Source organism: Molossus molossus, unplaced genomic scaffold (assembly GCF_014108415.1).
Source record: "Molossus molossus isolate mMolMol1 unplaced genomic scaffold, mMolMol1.p scaffold_m16_p_22, whole genome shotgun sequence".
NCBI classification, from domain to species: Eukaryota; Metazoa; Chordata; class Mammalia; order Chiroptera; family Molossidae; genus Molossus; species Molossus molossus.
This window is the reverse complement of record NW_023425358.1, coordinates 35,981,990-36,000,987: the sequence shown is the minus strand read 5'-3', so window position 1 is coordinate 36,000,987 and position 18,998 is coordinate 35,981,990. Positions and strand designations below refer to the sequence as shown.

General features: G+C 57.1%; 1 protein-coding gene across 1 annotated transcript; it reads left to right on the top strand.

Moving 5' to 3' along the window:
* Positions 1-61: 61 nt before the first annotated feature.
* CCDC92 (coiled-coil domain containing 92) lies at positions 62-18,593 on the top strand. The gene is made up of 4 exons (XM_036276918.1): positions 62-111; positions 15,683-15,829; positions 16,236-16,277; positions 17,394-18,593. Exons 2-4 carry the CDS (start codon positions 15,700-15,702, stop codon positions 18,167-18,169), a joined length of 948 nt encoding a protein of 315 aa, XP_036132811.1. The 5' UTR covers positions 62-111; positions 15,683-15,699; the 3' UTR covers positions 18,170-18,593.
* Positions 18,594-18,998: the final 405 nt, after the last annotated feature.

Genomic DNA, 18,998 nt, shown 5'->3' with positions numbered 1-18,998 from the left:
GCCAGCCCCGCCCGCCGCCCCGCCCATGGGCCGCCGGTCCCCGCCGCCGCCCGCCCGCAGGACCGCGCGAGGGGGCAGCCGCCTGGAGGACCGCGACGGCCGCGCCCGCAGGTGAGCGGGGCCCGAGGTGGGCCGAGTCCGAGTCCAGCCCCGCTCACCTGGCGGTACCTGCGGGAGGCTCTGCGGCGGCGGCGGGGCACCTGTCGGGACGGGGATTCCCGGAGATGGGAAGGGTCCCGCGTCCCAGCCGCGGGGCGCGGGGGGGAGGGTGTCCCCTACGCAGACAACTCGGGGGGCCGGCGAGGTGCCGGGAAGGGGGCCAAAGCGCTGCGCAGCGCCCCCCGCGCGGCCGCCTGCAGGGTCGTCCGGCGGGCTCCGGGGCGCGGGGAGCGCTGGCCCGGGCTCCGGTCCAGGCTGCGGACCGGCCGCGCCGCGCGCCCAAGCCAATCGGATGGGGCGGGAGAGGCCGGGCCGGCGCCGCTCCCGCGGGGCGGGCGGGCCGGCCGGGTGAGGATCCGCATTGCAGGTGCACCGGGCGCGCCGGCCCGGCCCGGCCCTGCTTTGTCTGCCTCCGCCGCGCCTTTTCAGATGCGCGTTCGCACCCGGGGGACGTTAGAGACCTTCTCCGATAAGGCCCTGGACGTGAGTGCTCTACCTTCCTGCCCTTTCCAGCTGGCAGGGGGGCTGCGGTGTACCCTAAATAACGGCTCGTTTGTGATTCGCGAAACCGAGCGCAGTGCCGACCTGCGGCCGAGCTCCAGGCCGGCCCCGGAGCTGCTGCGGGCTCCAGGGAGTTACCGCTCTGGTTTATCCAACTTAGGCGTTCATGCCGGCCTGTCTTAATGTCAAGCTTTAATAGTTAGCAGTGGGATCTGTTCCAGGAATGGAAATGACATGGCCTAAGGGAAAATACTAGAATCGTGCTCTGTAGTGTAGGTCCTATAACGAAACACAAGCTACCAGGGCTGTAATACTTGATGTTACGCATTTCCAGAAACCTACCTGTAAGGGCGTTCAAGAATTGCCGGTTTTTAAGACTTTTAAGTTCAAAATGTATTTAAAGACCATTGTGATTGTTTCATTAATTTGTGTGTGTGTGTGTGTGTGTGTGCACAGTCAAGAATTCGCCTGCATTTTCTTGCCATTGAATTTTAAGGAAAAAGATGCTAACATGTGAAGGTTGTTTTGTTTTGTTTTGTTTTTTACCTCCAAAGATTTTGTTTTTAATTTATGTATCTCTTTTGGCTAAATGTTCAACTTGGGTGAAATATTTTTGAAAGGTTTTAGGGCTTATGATATATACGTGTGTTTACGTATACATACACGGTACTGAAAAATCTTAATAGTTTTTTTTATTCTCCTGCATCATGTCATACTTAGTAAATTTAGTTTCATTATATTTAAAACTGACAGTACAGAACACTTATCTATCACATTTTTACTGTAGCACATGTAAATACATCAATCTAACAAACAAGTTTCTTGGAAACTAGATATTATCTTAAAAAACAAATGAGTTACTTTATTGCTATAGAAGATCATTTGGGTTCTTCACTCTGTCGTTGGTTAAAATCGTCTTATCTGCGCCATCCCTTGCCTGGTGGAGTGCCTCTGCAACCACACCGTGTTCATTCTCTCAAGAAATAGCTGTTTTTATATTACAGAGCCTTTTCTCATATTTCTGGCAAGAAAGACACGGGCCTTTTTCTTACTATCTGGAGTAAGGTCAGCCATTTAAAGTTCCTAATGCATAGTGGACACACATGTTTATTAATTAAGATATGATGAGTATCTACCCAATTACATACTTTAAAGGCAGTTGCTGGGTGCCCCGTGTGCCTCCCACTCGGAGGTGCAGTGACGCCTGGCTCAGACCGCCTGGCCTGGCTAGGCAGATGGAGCAGTGGCACTGACTTTCGCACCTCCAGCTCTGATGTCGAAAGCTGCAGAAAAGTCTGAGCAGGGAAGTGACCGCGTCCTGCCTGTCTCCAAGTGTTCAGGGTCTGACGGGCAGCGAAGGGATTCTATGTATTTAGAGCAATTTCAGAGCACAGAAGGGGACAAGTGGTGCTTATAGGAAGACAGACTTCACTTTGACGTGAGAGCAAAAGTTGCTTATGAGAACCTCCAGCCGTGGGAAGAAGGGGCTGCTGTTTCCCTGTGGCGTTTCCGGATAAGCCGGTTCCCGCGGGGCAGGATGGCTCTGGGAGGCACCACGGGCTGAGGGGAAGCCTTCCAAGCGGTGACTCGGAGTTCCGCTGGAACTGGATTGGAGGGCACTGTGGTTCTTCTTCATTTCTTACTCCGGCTTCTGCAGTTGTGGACGGAACATTCTCAGACACCTACCTGAACCCTGGGAAGAACTTCACTGGGTAGAGGCCAGCCTGGGGTCGGAGAGGTTTCTGATCCCACTTTGCATGTGTATGGGGCTTCACAGGTAATAAAGTGCTCACACATCAGTGTTTTGCTTTAAAAGACTCTTTTCAATTACACGTGATTTGTATTTCTTCCTGTGGCTTTTGTTTTCTATAGTAAACATTCAGTCAAGAGGAAGCATGCCCTTTGCTATGGAGGCGAACAGAGGAGTCTTTTTAAAAGCTCTTAAAAACGGAATGATGTCAGTCATTCTTTGAGGAGTCAGCAGGTTGTGAAGGTGAATAGATTTGTTTCTTAGCTGGAATACTTCTTTAAAGATACTGATTAAAGGCTGCCTCTTACGCTTACTCTGCATTTTAGCTTCTGTTTATTTCCTCACTCAAACATGACTCAAATTTCATAGCCGAAAGTGCAGTCATGGCCACCTCCGGGAAGTTGCACTGGACTTTCTGCAGCAGGTCTGCGTGGTGTTCGGATTTGTCAACAGCTGAAGGTGAACAGAGCTGGGGAGAGTGTTGCTGGGCACTGGAAAGATTAGTGAATAGGGGCTTCGGGTTTAAAGAAAAAGATGTGTCCTGTTTGTGCTAAGCCAGCCCTGGGAATGATAACTTCCCAACACTCGGAACGGTCTGTGGGTCAGAACAAGGTTAGGCCACCGTCAGTCACAGTATGTGTGTGGGGGTGGGGGTAGGGCAGCAGGATGCTGTCTGTGGCCCAGGAGCCAGCAGTTCCCAGTAAATGCTCTCTGCACACGATCGCTTCAGGAAGAAGTTAGAGACGGTTTTTCGGAATTAAGTACTTAAGTTTTAGGAACGCTTTTAGGACTAGTTCCTCTCTGCTGGTCTCTGGCACGTGGGTCCAGCCGATGCTTGTGTGCGTTGTCGCTCCACTGAGTCCGAGTGTGATCACTTCAGTTAGACGCAGACACTCGCGCTGAGTTTGGACAAGAAGTACATTCTTATTTATACTTGATGCGTGAAGGGAAAGGGTAAGAATATTGAGTTCTTCTAGCCAACCAAAACAAGAAACCCTTACAAGTACTTATTTTGTCAGGGAAAAGAAAAATCAGAGTTGCTACTGGGACTATTGTGACCAGGACAGCCAATTTTCAAGTAAGGCGGCCAGTCAGGAAGCAGCCTTTTGGAGGGTGAAGGGTACGTGGTCCAGCTCCTCGCCACAATCCGCAGGTGTCCCCAAGGCTTTGTTCTGCAGAAACAGGAGTATATTTTGCACAGGTCCCCACACTGGAGAGCAGACGAAGGTGGGTACGTTCGTGGTTCCCCCAGCTGCGCTCTATCAGAGTACTGTGAGGTGTGAAGTGTCTGCACTTCTGTAGCTGTAGGAGAAGAGGGAACCGGTTCCTGCCTTTCCAGGGTTCTTCCCATCAGCCAAATGCTCCAGGCTGAAGCTCGCCGTTGTTGACCAGGCTGTCTCCAGTAGGAGGCGGTGTAAGTCCCTGGAGGCAGGTCCGTGTCCCCATCATTCTGGCACAGAGGAGGCTTCTGGGACCTGTGGTCCCCTCTCCCCCCTCGATGACAGGACATTCCTGTGCTAGAGGAAGCACTGTCACCGGGCGCCGTGATGCACGGGTGGCCTGTGGAGTCACACACCTCACGAGGGCCCGTGACACCCTGCTGTCTCTGGGCTCTGTAGCCAAGTCTCGTGTCGCCGTGTGCACTGTAGGGTGGAGAGGCCGGGGTGCACAGCGGGCCCCTGGGAGCACAAGCTGGTTTGGTCCTTCTCCTCGAGGTGCACCTCTGAACGGAGGACTGCTTGCCCGGCCTGTCGCACTGGCCTTGTAACATCAGAGGACGAAACACAGACTCGGCGATGACGTGACGTTCGTGGCCGTCGCTGGAATCTCTCGGTGGTGTGAGTGGTTCCCAGGCCTTTAGACTTCAGGAACAGTGTGGTTTTTTAGTTGGAAAATTCTAAAATGAAAATAAAGAATTCTTCAGGTTGAATGAAATTAGCTCTGCGGAAGAGTCGCTGGATAGTCCTTGCTCTTCTCGTTTCATCACGGACCAAGAAGCACCTCCTCAAAGCTCCACCTGAGCGTCCCCGGAATTCCTGGGTCTCTGGCCTCCCCCGAAAAGTCCCTGAAGCGAGAACTGAGGCCTTGGGCTCCATGCGACACAGCCAGGCCAGGGTGCAGTGCCACCGCTCAGCCCTCAGAAGGGACATGGTCAGCTCCTGACAAACAGCTTCCAGGTGTGGGCTGCACCCAGGCAGGTCCCGTATGCCACAAACTCCGCAGAATGTCCTGCAGGCCACTGTCTCCTTCCCACGGGAATTAAACGATCTCATTCTTATGTGCAGGGCAGACCTTTTCACCTGCGAGCACCCCGAAGGCGGGCACGGCCCAGTGCGCTCCGCCTCCACCCCATTCTCGGCAATCAGAGAACGACTTCCGAGCTCCCACGCTCCCCACACCACCCGGGCTGTCTGCGGGGGGCGGGGGCGTCAGAGCAGGGGGGGTGAGATCGCCACTCATTCTCAACTAGAGGGAACCTTTCCTAGAGGACCAGCCCTAGTTGCTGGAGGGAGGCATTCGTCCTTCTGGGTGCTGGTGAGAGAGCAGGGCACTCAGGGCCCTTGTGCTGGCGGAGTTCACCTTCCCGTAACGCGAGAAAGGTAGACAAGTGACCTAGCTTCAGGTAGTGAAAACTGCCATGAAGACGGTAGACAGGCTGGTGTGACCATGATGGCAATTAGAACAAAGTCAAGTTATTCTTGCAAAGTGAGAACAGGCTACCAAAGACTCCGCACCCGTGTGTCCGGGAGGCTCTCCACGTGGGAGCCCGTAACAGCAGCGCGCAGGTCTCGGGTGTTGCACGCGCTCCAGAGCTGCGCCGCCCAGTGCGGCAGTCTCTAGCCATGTGGGGTGACTAAAATTATGATTAATTCAAATAAAATTTTGTTTCTCAGAACTCTAGCTACAACTCAAGTGCTCAGTGAGGCCAGCTCATGGGCTAGAGGCTACTTTACTGGACAGCAGAGACAGGACACTCCATCGTCGCACTAGGTTCTGTTGGGTAGCGCCTCTTCAGAGACGCAATCTTCCCAACAGCCCTAATAACGTCGGCACTGTTTTCCCACGGCGCAGGCAAGGCACAGGAGTTACACAGGCCTTGCCCGGCGTTGCCTCGTCAACAAGGAGCAGGCCCGGCCTGCCATGTCGCTGTGGCTCACGGTGGGTGCAGGGCATCTCTGCAGCCCACTGTCATCCAGGCGGCGATTAGTGGAGGAGGTCACACCTTGGTAAAGTCTTGTCACTAGATGTCTAAAGATTCAGCTAAAATTCGGAGCCAAACATTAGATTTGTTTCTGATTAAAAATGTAGCCCAGGCCTGGCTGGTGTGGCTCAGTGGTTGAGCGTGCATCAACTATGCACCAAGAGGTCACGGGTTTGATTCCCAGTCAGGACCCATGCCCAGGTTGTGGGCCCGATCCCCAGTGGGGGGCATGCAGGAGGCAGCTAGTCGATGTTCTCTCGTCGATTTTTCTGTCTCTCCCTCCCTCTCCCTTCCTCTCTCTCTAAAACAATAAAGGAAAAAAAATTTTAAATGTAGGCCTGTGTTAGCACCCTTTCTCCCTCCTTTAAAAAAAGAGGGAGATGCCCTGGCCAGTTTGGCTCAGCGGTTAGAGCGTCGGCCTGCGGTCCTGAGAGACCCAGGTTCGGTTCCCGCTAAGGGCACGTACCTCGGTTGCAGTTTGTCCCCGGCCCTGGTCGGTCGTGCGGGTGGCAGCCACTCGATGTGTTCCTTTCACGTCGATGTTTCTCTCTCTCTCTCTGTTCCTCTCTCTCCCTCTCACTCTACCTGAACAAAAAATGGAAAAATGTCCTCGGGTGAGGATAAAAAAAAACAACAACAACAACAAAAAAAAGAGGGAGCTACACAGCACCAGGAAGAGACCGAGTTTGTGTGTGATCGCAATGAGGCAAGTCATCTAAGCTCCCTGTACCTCAGTTTCCCAGGACGTAAAGCTGAGGGGACAGTCCGTCCCCGTCACATCGTGCTCTCGTGAGGGTTGCTGAGATGAGGACCTCGCGCAGGGACGAGTGGTCAGCGGCAGCTGTACCGGTGTCAGCAGCGGCATGACTGCGCTGACAGCCGCACTGGCACAGAGCGCTGCCGAATGCACAGTGAAGCACAGCGACACCCTCCTCCGGAGCGCCGTGAGACCTGGCTCCCACAACGCAGTCTGGGACCGAGCGCACACGGGGAGGGCCGAGGCAGCGGCTCCTAGCGGGAACCGCACCCGGGACTCTGGTCCGCAGGCCGAAGCTCCAACCGCTGAGCCAAAGCGGCCAGGGCGGCCCCGGCCTTCGGAGGCAGATGTGCGTTGAGCTTGTATACGTGGTGCTTGTACACTTGGGCAGGCGTCTTCCTCCCCTGAGCTCTAGTTCCTCCAAACACGGGTGTAACCGAACCTATCCTGTGTGATCGTTTCAAACCAGCTGATCGTCTGTGAGCTTGGCGCATCAGCACTTGGTAATAATAGGCACAATTACTACTTTTATGAACAATTTCCAGCTCCTCGTGATTGAAAAGGGCCTTTGAGTATTTTCTTGATGCCTTAGACTGAACCAAAGGCTGTGTCAGGGCGGAGCTGAGAGCTGGGAGAGGCGGTCACCCCACACCATCGCCGTTAGCACCCTGCAGCGGTGACGGGAGGCAGGGCGGCACCAGCCGAAAGGCGTCACGGGGACACCCTGCGCTGTCCCACTGAGATCGAAACCTCTCCCCACACTCTCACAAACAGCGAGAAAAGCGGCTGCCTCCTGAGGCCCCAGGTGACTGTCCTGCCCATTAGGAGAACTGGGAGGAAAAACAAATTCCGCAGGCTCCCGACTGACCAAGGAACTTCACCAGAATTGGACCAACCAGCAGCAGCTGAAACACACAGCCTGAGAATGTGGGACTTCACCTGGGCGGTCGGGGCCCTCTAAACCAAAATGCCTGAGTGCCCAGCCTGTGGGTACATCGGGCGCTTATTGTTAAAAGCATCTAAATAAAAGTGGGCCCTGAAAGAGTGTGTCACCAAGGGTTATAATTAATCCCACTTTGGAAAAATTGAGATCACACGCAAGAGGAAAACGGAAGTCCAGGCACAGACGGAAGGACAGAAGCTCAGATGAAAAGCAGTGACCCTGTGCGAGGTCAAGGACAGTAAGAAACGCTGAACTGCATCTCATTCTTGGAAAAATCCTGAGTATAAAATACAGCCATTCAGTTTGCCCAGTTTCTTCTGCTCGCTTCCCACAGCTGACAGATAATGTATGAGATACATTTGTCCTACTATTTTCCTCTTCGTTGTTTTCCTTTCTTTCTGCTGGGTTACCGTACTAATGGCTCATTTATTGGATTCGGTCCAATCTGGTTGCCATGGCAAGCTCTGAAACAGTCTGCATCTTCCATCTTCGTCTTACTGGGATTCTGTGCAGAGTTTTTCTCCTCCCCTGGAACTGAACGTCTGATTCATGGAAGAGAATGCAGGGTTGTGGGAGTTCTCTCCTTCCCTGACATCATAAAGAAGCATGAGTGGAGAGTCAGCCTGAAATGTCATCAGTGAGCGGTGCCCAGGACACTGCGCAGCACGGAGTCGAGGAAGGGGAGTGGAAACAGGTGAATCGTCGTCGTCGGGACTGTCAGGTCACTAGATGGAAGGTCAAAGGGCCAAGCAGCCTTAGGTGGACATGCTGACACTGTCCAAACACAGTTATAGGACATGAAGATCTAGGTAAATGCTTTCTTCAAAGAGTGAGTTTATCTCCTTTTTAAAAATATTGGTACGCAAGCTGTTGTTTCATAGATATAAATGTCCAACGAAAACAAATATTATCGCCAGTGGGTATATAATTACCAAATTAATGCCTAGTCATGGTGACTTCAGTCTCTGGGTGGACTGTTGTTGGGCTGTTTTAATACTTTCAGAGGTCTCGAATGTCCCCCCTGTGTGAACTCTCCTGAGTGTGGGCCCATGCCACACAAGGATGAACTCTTTCCTCTGCAGGGAGAGCGCCTCAGACACCAAGAAGGGTGTCTCTAAACATGTTCTATTAGCGCGGGGGAAACAATGGACGGTTTTACTTTTTTTGTAAGTAATCAAGTACAGCTAAGTTAAAGTGTATAGAACTTCAGTTAGCAATACAATTCTTCCCTTGAAACCTACACAATAATTAGGCCCACAGAATGGATAAAAGAAGCCCTATCAGTTCAGTCAGTTGAAGGTTCATGTTTTCGGCCAGCTGTGCAGAGGCCTTGCCGCACGTGAGACGTTTCCAGCCTGGGAAGCACAGTGTAGACGGCGGGCATCAAGCACTGGGTTTACGAAGCATCTCCTGTACTGAACCAGGGACGTGAACCTCTGCACGGTCACAGTCGGGGGGGGGGGGATGGAAGCGCTGCTCGGAGATGACCTGCTTGTCCCTCCGCCTAAAGGGAGAGACCGCCAAGTAGAACCATTTGTGTGGAGAGCTGTGAGGTTCACGTCCCGGAATCGTTGGCTGAGATCATCTTGGTAAATGGCAAGCTTGTGAGAAGTTCACAGATGGCCTGTTTAGTTGTAAATGTTTTCAGTTCTAGCTCATGAAATGAGGCTATGGGGTGCTGCCCAGGAAAGGTCAGGAGGAGGAAGGGAGAGCGGGAAGGGCTGAGCAGAGCCACCACAACCCCAGCGGCCCTGGAAGGAGCATCTAAGACTTCCTCTGAAATAGAAAGTGTGGAGCTGACTCTGTACTGGCCTTATGCTCGGACAGCAGCCCTCCTGGTCAGGAGCCAGGGAGCCGGTGTTCCTGTGTCCGGGGGTCTGCCACGGGTGTGGGCATGCTGGTGCTCATGTCACCCCGCCTTCCAGGGTTCTCCCAGAGGCACCGTGTGACTCCAGACCAGGCAGCTCAGGCACTGCCCACCTCGGCCCGCACAGCCCCCGACTCTTAGACAGCGGGAAGCACAGACGTGCTTTCTTCCCAGGACAAGTTCACGTGGAAGCGCTGAGCCCCCTCCACCAGTGTGCAGACACTTGACACAGTTTTTAATGGAAGCCACAGAGAAGCTCGTAGTCTGAGATGGTCAGGCTGCAGAGAAACGCGGTTAGCAAAGCCATCGTGCGGGCCTCCAGTGGCCACCCGCTTCCCAGACTGCCGAGGGTCGCGTTCCACATCTAATGGCCAGGCCCTAGTCACATCTGTGAGCACCCCGACATCGCGCTGCGCGTTCTTCCGGGGGAAATGGCCGCCAGCCCAAAGCATGGTTGCTGGGCCTGGAGTTGTGATGGATGATGTCAGAGAATTACAGGAGTCACTCGGGCGCATCATGTCGTTTTACACATTTCTTAGGAACACTAAATTGTTACTTTTGTAAAAATTACCTTCCTGCTCATTCTTCTTGGCTCTGGTGAACTTGGTGATCACAACCCTAGCAACCTAAGACTCCCCTGGACAATGATTAAACGTGGGGCGCCACTGTGCTAGTGGACAGTGATTTATCTTTTTTGCAAGAAATCATTTTTTATAATTTTCTCCTGACTATGAACTAATATATGTTCAACATTCCAGAAGCTTTAGGTCATACCAAAATAGAATTTTTAAAAAGGAAGATATCACCCACAATTTACCATCTAGAGATAAATGCTTTTAACACTTTGCTGTAGATCCTTCTAGACTTTTAAGTCTACTTATATATACAAAGATATGATATCCCACTTTGTAAATGGTGTTATTTATTTTTATCTTTATTTACTTATTTATTTATTTTTGGTACGTGCCCCTAGCTGCTAGGGCCTAGCGGGAACCGAACCTGGGACTCTCTGGTCCGCAGGCCGATGCTCCAACCGCTGAGCCAAACCAGCCAGGGCAGTGTTCATTATTTTTACTAAAATGTATCTGTGCTGATTGTTGAATGCTTACCCTTTCTTGAAATGATGCCCTTTTTCTTAGTGCCTGATTACTGGGGATTCTCAAATAGCTTCATAGTTGAATTTTTTAAATATATGTGCAAAGAGAAATTGTGGTGTCCTACAAGTTGAAAGTTTCCTTAACCAGGATTGTTGTGAATTCAGAATAACTTCAGTGCTCATTTTCAGAGACAGTGCGTTTTCTTTCTTCTAAAAGTGGGATCTCAGACTGGGAACGGATGGCCTCGTTAGCCGCGGGCTGTGTCTCGCTGCTTGTGAAGCCGTACAGATGGTTTCAGAACAGGAGGTTCTGCCGCCCCTCCGGGCACCTTGCTCTGACGGGCTCCTCTTGCTTCCCCGCCTGGTCCTCGGCGGTGGAATGGAAGATCCGGGCCTGCAGAAAACACTTCCGTTTGCCTTTGTGTCTCCTTCTTTGGAAGTAACTGGACTATATTTGCTAGTTCATGTCCACACTTAGATGATATTCAGGAAAGGCCCTAGTGTATGACTGAGTAAACACATTGGAGGTATATGTATGTGACTTGTTGACCAATAGTCACATAAAATAATATAGCTAACATTTATTGAGCACTTACTATATGCAGACACATCAGTGATTGCATTTAACACTTTAAAACAGCCCTGAGAGTTAGATGTCGCGATTTAGGTGACATGTGGCATTCCGACTGAACCCCAGTCTAACACCTCAAGAGCGTGTCTGTTCTGCTCTGTCTTACTCCACTGTGTTCAGCACATCCATTGTGGGCCTGCATTTCTTATCCTGACATAAAGGGGTGTCTGCGTAGCTGATTTGAAGACTTCCATGCGCAGCATTTTCTGAGTCTGACTCTGCTGGGAAAACCGTCTCCCTGCGAGAGTCCTCTCTGTCCACCACCACGCCCCGGCCTTCCTCCCCTGCCGGCCATCATCTTCTCGTTGGCAGTGCTTCGGCTGTGGGCCACCCCAGCAGCATGGGAAGTCCCCGTGGAAAGCCACAGGGGGCTTTGTGCACAGAGGCTGAGAGGCTGCGCCTGAGGGCTGGGCCGCTGGGCCGGACGGTGCAGAGGCGCCCGAGGGGCCAGCAGGCGCTCGCTGCGCTGACTCGGCGGCGTGGGAGCTCACGGCCGTAACCTATTCGAGACGGGAATCCAGAGTAGCTCGTGACCCACTCTCGGCACGCTGAGTGCTGTGTGCCGTTCCCAGACACTAAAACTACCGCTGTTTCCACGGGTTTGGTGTGGAGCAAAGTCTGCGTTCGCCTGGAACAGGGACCTTCCCGTTCGAAGTGGGGAGAGCCTTCCCACCAGAGCTGCTGAGCCTAGGAAACGCCGTCCGGAGGCGCTCAGACTGCGTCTGCACGTCGAGAAACTGGGGTGAGGTCACGTCCCGGCGGCTGCTGCTGCTGCTACGGGCTTCTCGCTACGCAGTGTGATTCTGGTTGAGCCCCACGAGGCAGCGGCGGGACGCCGGGGAAGATTATCTGAAGCCTGAGCCGCGCATGGGTTCCGATGCGCAGGAAGAAGGGCAGTTAACTGGGCCAGGGCCGGCGTGGGGGTGGCCAGGAGCATTCCAGACGGGAACGAGGTGTGCAAAGGCCACCTGGGGGGACAGGCGCCAGGGTGCGAGGACAGCAGGGTGGACGGAGCACACGGGCGAAGGGGGCCAGCCCACCAGGCAGGGCCTCTGGGCATGCGGGGCTGGACCCCAAGACGCTGTGACATGGTCAGAGCTGTGTTTGAAGATGAAAATGTGGGCCAGTCCTGTGCATACGATTGGGAGACGTTCAGGGAAACAAAAGGTATGTGTTCAGAAAGGGAGGCGAGGGGTCTGGCTCGGCTTCCTCCCCGCTGTGACCCCACCGTCGTTCTGGCAGCCAGGACAGCCTCACTGCTGACTCAGCCCCGAGGTCTCCGGTCAGCCGGCCTGGGAGAGGAGGGCTGGGCCCTGCGGATCTGGAGGACGCGGACACCGCAGTGCCGGGCACGTCGCCCTCACCCTGCAGTAGCTGCGCTGCCTTATGACGGCTCTGGCTGGCCCAGGGGTCCTGCCCTCACCCGAGTACTGGGAAACCTTGCTGGTCTTAGAGCGAGATTCGCGGTCTCGTGGCTGCACTGATGGGAAGCAGTGTCCTTTCCGTGGCGGACCGTGTCCCTGGAGTGCAGGGGCGGTGGGCCGGGGGACGCTGTGCTCCCTTCCCAGGCTAAGAGGCCGTTGCCGTGTACCGGGCTCGCTGCCCGTCACAGAGCATTCAAGACTGGACGTAGGCATCATGGGATACCCCTGGATTTCTGCCCCAAACTGAAAGCCACCCCAGCCCTGGAGCTCCCCACCCGAGCCTGTGGGCAGGAGGAGCCGCCGGGCTCAGACAGGGCTTCTGCTTTACGTGCCCTGCTTTTCCTGGGGGTGGGGCAGTGAGGACGCACAGCGTGGGCGATGGCGAGCACTAGCTCGCACAGTGGAGAGGCCCCAGGTAAGAGTGTGATGTCACATCTGCACGTTAATGCCCTGAGAGGCAGGAAAGAACATTACTTTCCAGTTAGGGTGAGAACTGGACTTGAGTTCCTGGCAGGCCACTTGTCCGCGCGCTACCACCAGGCTGACTCGCGAGGTCAGCCCGTGTCCGAGAGCCTTCACAAAAAGCACGTTATCCCTGGGAGATGGGCCTGGGCCTCCCCGCCCAGGAGCCGTCGCTGAGAGCCTGGAGTGGACAGCACGTTATCCCTGGGAGATGGGCCTGGGCCTCCCCGCCCAGGAGCCGTCGCTGAGAGCCTGGAGTGGACGGCACGTTATCCCTGGGAGATGGGCCTGGGCCTCCCCGCCCAGGAGCCGTCGCTGAGAGCCTGGAGTGGACGGCACGTTACCCCTGGGAGATGGGCCTGGGCCTCCCCGCCCAGGAGCCGTCGCGGAGAGCCTGGAGTGGACGGCACGTTATCCCTGGGAGATGGGCCTGGGCCTCCCCGCCCAGGAGCCGTCGCGGAGAGCCTGGAGTGGACGGCACGTTATCCCTGGGAGATGGGCCTGGGCCTCCCCGCCCAGGAGCCGTCGCGGAGAGCCTGGAGTGGACGGCTTTCTGGCATTGATGTGTGAACGCACGGAGCGAACAGTAAACGAACAGAATGCGATACCGATGGGTTCACCACAGGGAGAAAACGTGTCTGTGGCTGAACGTGAGTCGTAATCAAGGTCACCTGTTCAGTGGGTCCCCTCTGAGAGCCCGCCCCCTTCCTTCCGCTGGAGTTCTTTGGGGAGAAAACCTGGTGAGCTGCGTGCATCTTGAGTGTGGGCCGGCCCTCTGGCCGCCGCGGTGGTGGGCCCTGGAGATGCCAGTCACAGAGGCCCGGGTCTGCAGCCTTGGGCAGTGTGTCCCAGGGGAGGAGAGGGCCTTCGGCTGAACAAGTAATTAAAATTGCTGAGGGCTCCCAGCGATGCTTAGGAGGAAAACTTGTGCCTCCCGACAGTGCTGCCATCCAGACAGCCCGTGACCCAGTGCGGTGCTTGGCGACCGTGCTCTGTGGCTCGCCCTCCGTTACCGGGCGACACGCAGCTGAGACGGGCGAGGGCCCCTCAGGCAGGAGGCATCATCCAGCCAGAGCAGAGCGCCCACGTCTGCCGTCATCCATCACGCTGACCCTTTCAGAGGAGGTCGGGACAGCGCGTCCCCCCTCCAGAGGTCTGCGTCTGCGCACCCCCGCCCGAGGGCTCTGCGGCCTCCCTCAGCCCGGGAGCCCCGTCTCGCAGTGACCCCCTGGCAGCTAAGGGCGAGACATGAAGCATCACCTTCTAAGTGGCAGCTGCTGTGTCCTCGGGAAGTCAGGGACACTGCTGAGCTTGGAGCCGACGAGAAAATAATTTAGTGATTAGGGACCCCTTGGAGGTGTGGGTCGTGTCCTCGGGCCTGAAGAGACTCCAGCAGCCGAGGGAGGCCTGCTCGGATGGCATCTGCCCTGGCCCTTGAAGCCCACGCTGAGTGTGGGAGGGAGCCCAGCACGAGTGAGAGGATCCAGGGGCCAGAACCCTCAGAGCCCACCCCCGGCTCCGCACGCTGAGGAACCACACGCCCCTGCTCCCAGGCTGCTGCTTCCCGAGGCCAGCGTGGCCATGGAGTGTCCAGGGCCCGAGGACATTTCTGTGGGCTTGACGGTGACCTTTCAGCATCAGAATGCAGATAACCTATTTCAATCACATTTAAATTTGGTACGAATAGGAGTTGATGCCAGGTAGCTGGGACAGGGTCCCGGCTGCCGGGTGACATTTCTCCCGTCCTGCCCTGTGGCGGAGGCGCAGCAGGTGAGGGCACCTCCCCGTGCCCTGAGCCCTGGAGGAGGCCGCCCGCAGTCGCGGTGCCGCGTGTGCTTTGCGCGGGCGCCTGCGGAGCAGCAGGGAGCTGGGGCAGAGGCTTCGGCAGAGGCCCCGTGCTCCTGGTGCTGTGCTCGCAGCGCCTCGGCCTCTGTGCCCGCACTGAGCAGGGCTTGGCACACAGCGGCAGTCAAGCTGGGAGTGTGTGTGGAGGTTGCAGTGTGAACTGTTCTTAGCTCCAGAGTGGGGTGTAAATGTCATTGATCTTCCATTAACGAGTGATTGGTGCGCCCCTGTGTGGTGCCCGCCTGGGTGTCGTCCCCAGAGCTGTCCCGCCAGTGTGCCATGTGCTGGGAACCTTTTGAGAAGCCGTCTCCTGTGGCGAGGGCCCTGGCACAACAGACGGGAGAAGTGCAGGCCAAGGCTCTGCACCTGCAGGAGCCATCTGTAAAAGAGCCCCCTCTCCACCGCTGCGTTTCCGGGCAGCTTGGGCCACTCCGGCAGCGCTCCAGAGCCCGATGGACCACACTGCATGTCTGGGCAGCTTGGGTCACTCTGGCAGCTCTCCAGAGCCCGATGGACCGCACTGCATTTCCGGGGCAGCTTGGGCCACTCCGGCAGCGCTCCAGAGCCCGATGGACCGCACTGCATGTCCGGGCAGCTTGGGCCACTCCGGCAGCTCTCCAGAGCCCGATGGACCGCGCTGCATTTCTTCAGTCCCAGTGAAGGCAGAGCCCAAGGCCCGAGGGATGGGATGGAGCAGGGTTTGGGGACAGATGAGTCTGTTCCCAAAAAGGACCTGGGGACTCAGCTCTGTGAGGTCTGAGTCCCACTCACTTCCTCCCCTCACTTGCTTTGCTAGACACCATTTCAAGGACGTGTTCACTCATGTCCCAGCGCCCGGTTTTCCTGGGGGAGGGGAGTTGGTGCTCACCTAGTCAGGGGAGTCTTTGGGGAGTGGTCTGGTCACAGCCTGTGCAAGAGAGTTGGCCTGTGGAGAGGCTAGGATTTGGAGTCAGGGAGCCCTGGAACCGCTGCCCGAGACCCCAGGGGCAAAGCGTCCCAGTCTCTCGCTGTCGGGGACAGTGACCAGGCTCTGTGTTTCCCGCAGGTCACCTGCTCGTCAGCATGGCCACTACACACCTGGAGAACCAGCTGCACAGCGCGCAGAAGAACCTCCTGCTGCTGCAGCGGGAGCACGCCAGCACACTCTCCGGCCTGCACGCCGAGATCCGGCGGCTGCAGCAACGCTGCACAGGTGCCTGGGCCGCCGCCTTGGGGAGGGCCTGCAGAGCACACCTGTCTCCAGGGCAGCGAGGGCAGCCCATCACCGTGGGGGCCGCTGCGGGCCGCATCCCTGCTGCACAGCCAGCTCCTGCGCACTGCACTCAGATCGAGACGCAGTGGTCAGAGTGCGTCTTGGAACCAGTGACAAAGCGTAACGTAGCAGAGCAGGCTGCTCACTAGGTGGGAGTGTCCTGGGGAAGGAGGGCCCCGCGGACCCTGGAAGGACAGGGCGCCAGTAGCTCCCGCCCTTACGCTCGCCTCTGACCCTGAGCTGACCGGCAGGACTCGCCGGCGATCAGTTGTGCATTCTCAGAGCTGAACAAGTTTTTATGTGCCCTGTGACCACACAGAATTAACGTCTGTCGCTTGCTTTTCAGATTTAACATACGAGCTGACACTCAAAAGTTCGGAACAGACAGGTAAGAACTCTGTCCCGGAAAGTGGGTGACGCTCGCCTCCTGCCGCTGCCGCTGCCGCTTCTCACGGTCACACGCTTGGGAGCACACACGTGCCCTGAAGAGCTGACCGTGTGGCCAGAGCTCCGAGAAGCGGTGGAGGGGGGTTTGCACCCGGGGGTGTCCCGAGGGGTCATGGGGCACGAGGAATGCCTGTCTCCTTTCTCCTGATTGACACGTATCTGGAGGCTCTGAGTTTCTGCAGTGAGTCCGTGCTCCCTCCGTACCTGAGAACCGTGATTTACACAGAGGGAGAGGGGCAGGGCCCCCCGCAGAGCTGTGCTCGCCAAGTACGGTTGAGGGATTGTCGGTCACGGGGTAGCTCCCGAATGTCCTTGAGCATCTGCCTTAACGCCAGTCCCAGAAATGCTTCCCCTCGGCCAGAATCCTCAGGACCCCAGTGGTATCGGCCTGAGGCCTGTCAGACAGGCTGCTCCCCGACAGGGTGGGTGCAGGGTGCAGAGTCCGCACGCGCCTCCAGAGGGCTCCGTGCGCACAGCCTTGCTCGTGCTGCCAGCCTCGTGCCATCTCCGTGGCTCCGCACGGCCAAGCGCCGGGCCTGCCCTGTTTTCCTCGGAGTTCAGTCTCCTAAGTGCGCTTTCCAGGAGCCAAGACGGGTGTCTGCTGTGGTGGAGGCGGTGCCTGGGAAGCAGAGCCCGCCCTCAGGTCTCCCTGCAGAGGAAGGAAGCCAGGAGCCCACCCCACCCTGCAGTGCTGGGGCCAGAAACTGGGCCTCCAGGGATTCAGAACAAGGCACCTCCAGTCAGACCCCCAGCCCACACCCCTGCCATCCGAGCCACAGAGCGCAGGGCATCCTCACGTCCTGTGCCCTCCTGGCCCCGGCTACTCCATCTCAGCCCTAAGTCCCAAGGCCACGCCTCACCTCTCCGCCCTGGTCAGTGGCGGGGGGCTGGTGGAGGTGGTGGGTGTGAGAGCCTCGCAGGTGGCCCCGGAGGGGCCTCTGGCCTCCAGGGTGAAAATCCCTGCTGCACGTGCGCGCACAGCCCACCCGCAGCTCTGGGGACACGGGTGGACCCTCCCTGCCTCCGGCGGGCCCTCCACGCCCTGTGCTTGTTCCAGGGGACGCGCCTTCCAGCAGCAGCGAGCTGCAGAGGAGGTGCCAGGAGCTGGAAGCTCAGCTGAGAGCCAAGGAGCAGGAGCACGAGGAGCTGCTGCGGGAGCTGGAGCAGAAGAACGCGGCGGTCACGGTGCTGGAGCACACCGTCAAGGAGCGGGAGAAGAGGTACCTGGAGGAGCTGAAGGTGAAGAGCCACAAGCTGAACATGCTGGCGGGCGAGCTGGAGCAGCGCGCGGGCACCGTCGCCTACCTGACCGCCCAGCTGCACGCCGCCAAGAGGAAGCTCCTCAGCTCCAGCGGGACCTCGGACGGCAGCCCCTCCGGGAGCCCCGTGCTGGCTGGCTACAAGCCCGCCCCGCCCAGGGACAAGCTGCCTGAAACGCCGCGCCGCCGCATGAAAAAGAGCCTCTCCGCCCCCCTGCACCCCGAATTTGATGAGGTCTACAGATTTGGGGCCGAGAGCCGGAAACTCCTGCTGCGGGAGCCGGTGGATGCCATGCCGGACCCCACCCCTTTCCTGCTGGCCAGGGAGTCGGCCGAGGTCCACCTCATCAAGGAGAGGCCCCTGGTCATCCCCCCCATCGCTTCCGACCGCACCTCGGGCGAGCAGCACGGCCCAGCCCGCGAGAAGCAGCACAAGGTCCACGTGGGCGTGGCGCACCGCATCCACCACGCCGCCCAGCCGCAGGCCCAGCCCGAGGTGGAGACGCTGGCAGTTGACCAGGTGAACGGAGGCAAGGTTGTCAGGAAGAACTCGGGGACGGACAGAACCGTGTGAGCCTGCCGGGCAGCCCTCACCCTCAGCTGTCCATGCACTGTGATCAACACTAGAAAAAATCATCCATCCACACCTCTTTTTTTGTTTTCATGCCAAATTTTTTTCAGACCTGCCGAGACTCCGCCCCTCCCGCCCAGGCCGCCTCACTCCAGAGCTGTCCCTGCTGCAGGCACCTGCTCACTGCCGCTCGGCCCAGCACCTGCGTGCGGAGGGCCGGCTTCTCACCCACCGCGCACCATGTTGCTGAGATCAGATAGCACACCTCCAAGGCACCCCGCCCCCAGACCCATGACCTCCTGACAGCCTCCCAGGGCGCCTGAAGAGCAGGTGTGTGTCACAGGAACTAAATAAGATGACGTTCTCGAGTCGCCACAACCTGAATGTGTGTTCCTATTTTTTGTTAGTTTTATCCAAAATGTTCAAGATCCCAACAAACTTTATTTTCTAAACCTGCCTCCTTTCTGCTCCGTGTCTTTATTAAACCAGCTGAGGGAGGGGAAGACAGCGGGGCCTCCTCATACCTGCTGGGTTCTCACCCAGACAGTGGGCTCGCCCAGGAGCACGGCTGTGAGTGGGTGTGGGGGTCACTTCCGAGAAGAGGAGTCCCCTGTCCTCCCCACTGCCCAGAGCTGCCCCTTGGAGCACTCTGCGGCTCTGAGGCTCTGCAAAGCCACCTCTGCTGTGCCCGGCCCTCCCTCGCAGAGTGAGCCACCCTCGCCTCTAGTCAGGCCTGGCCAGGGCTCCAGGCTGGGCCCTGCTGTGCAGAGGGAGGGACGCCCAGCAGCCCCGGGCCTGCAGGCTGAGTCCACACAGCCCCACACAGGCCCGG

Bases quoted from the DNA above. Each gene is read 5' to 3' on its own strand.
- CCDC92 (XM_036276918.1), top strand. From the start codon at position 15,700: ATGGCCACTACACACCTGGAGAACCAGCTGCACAGCGCGCAGAAGAAC. The intron at 15,830-16,235 runs GTGCCTGGGCCG...CTTGCTTTTCAG, and splicing joins GCTGCAGCAACGCTGCACAG to ATTTAACATACGAGCTGACA. The intron at 16,278-17,393 runs GTAAGAACTCTG...TGCTTGTTCCAG, and splicing joins CAAAAGTTCGGAACAGACAG to GGGACGCGCCTTCCAGCAGC.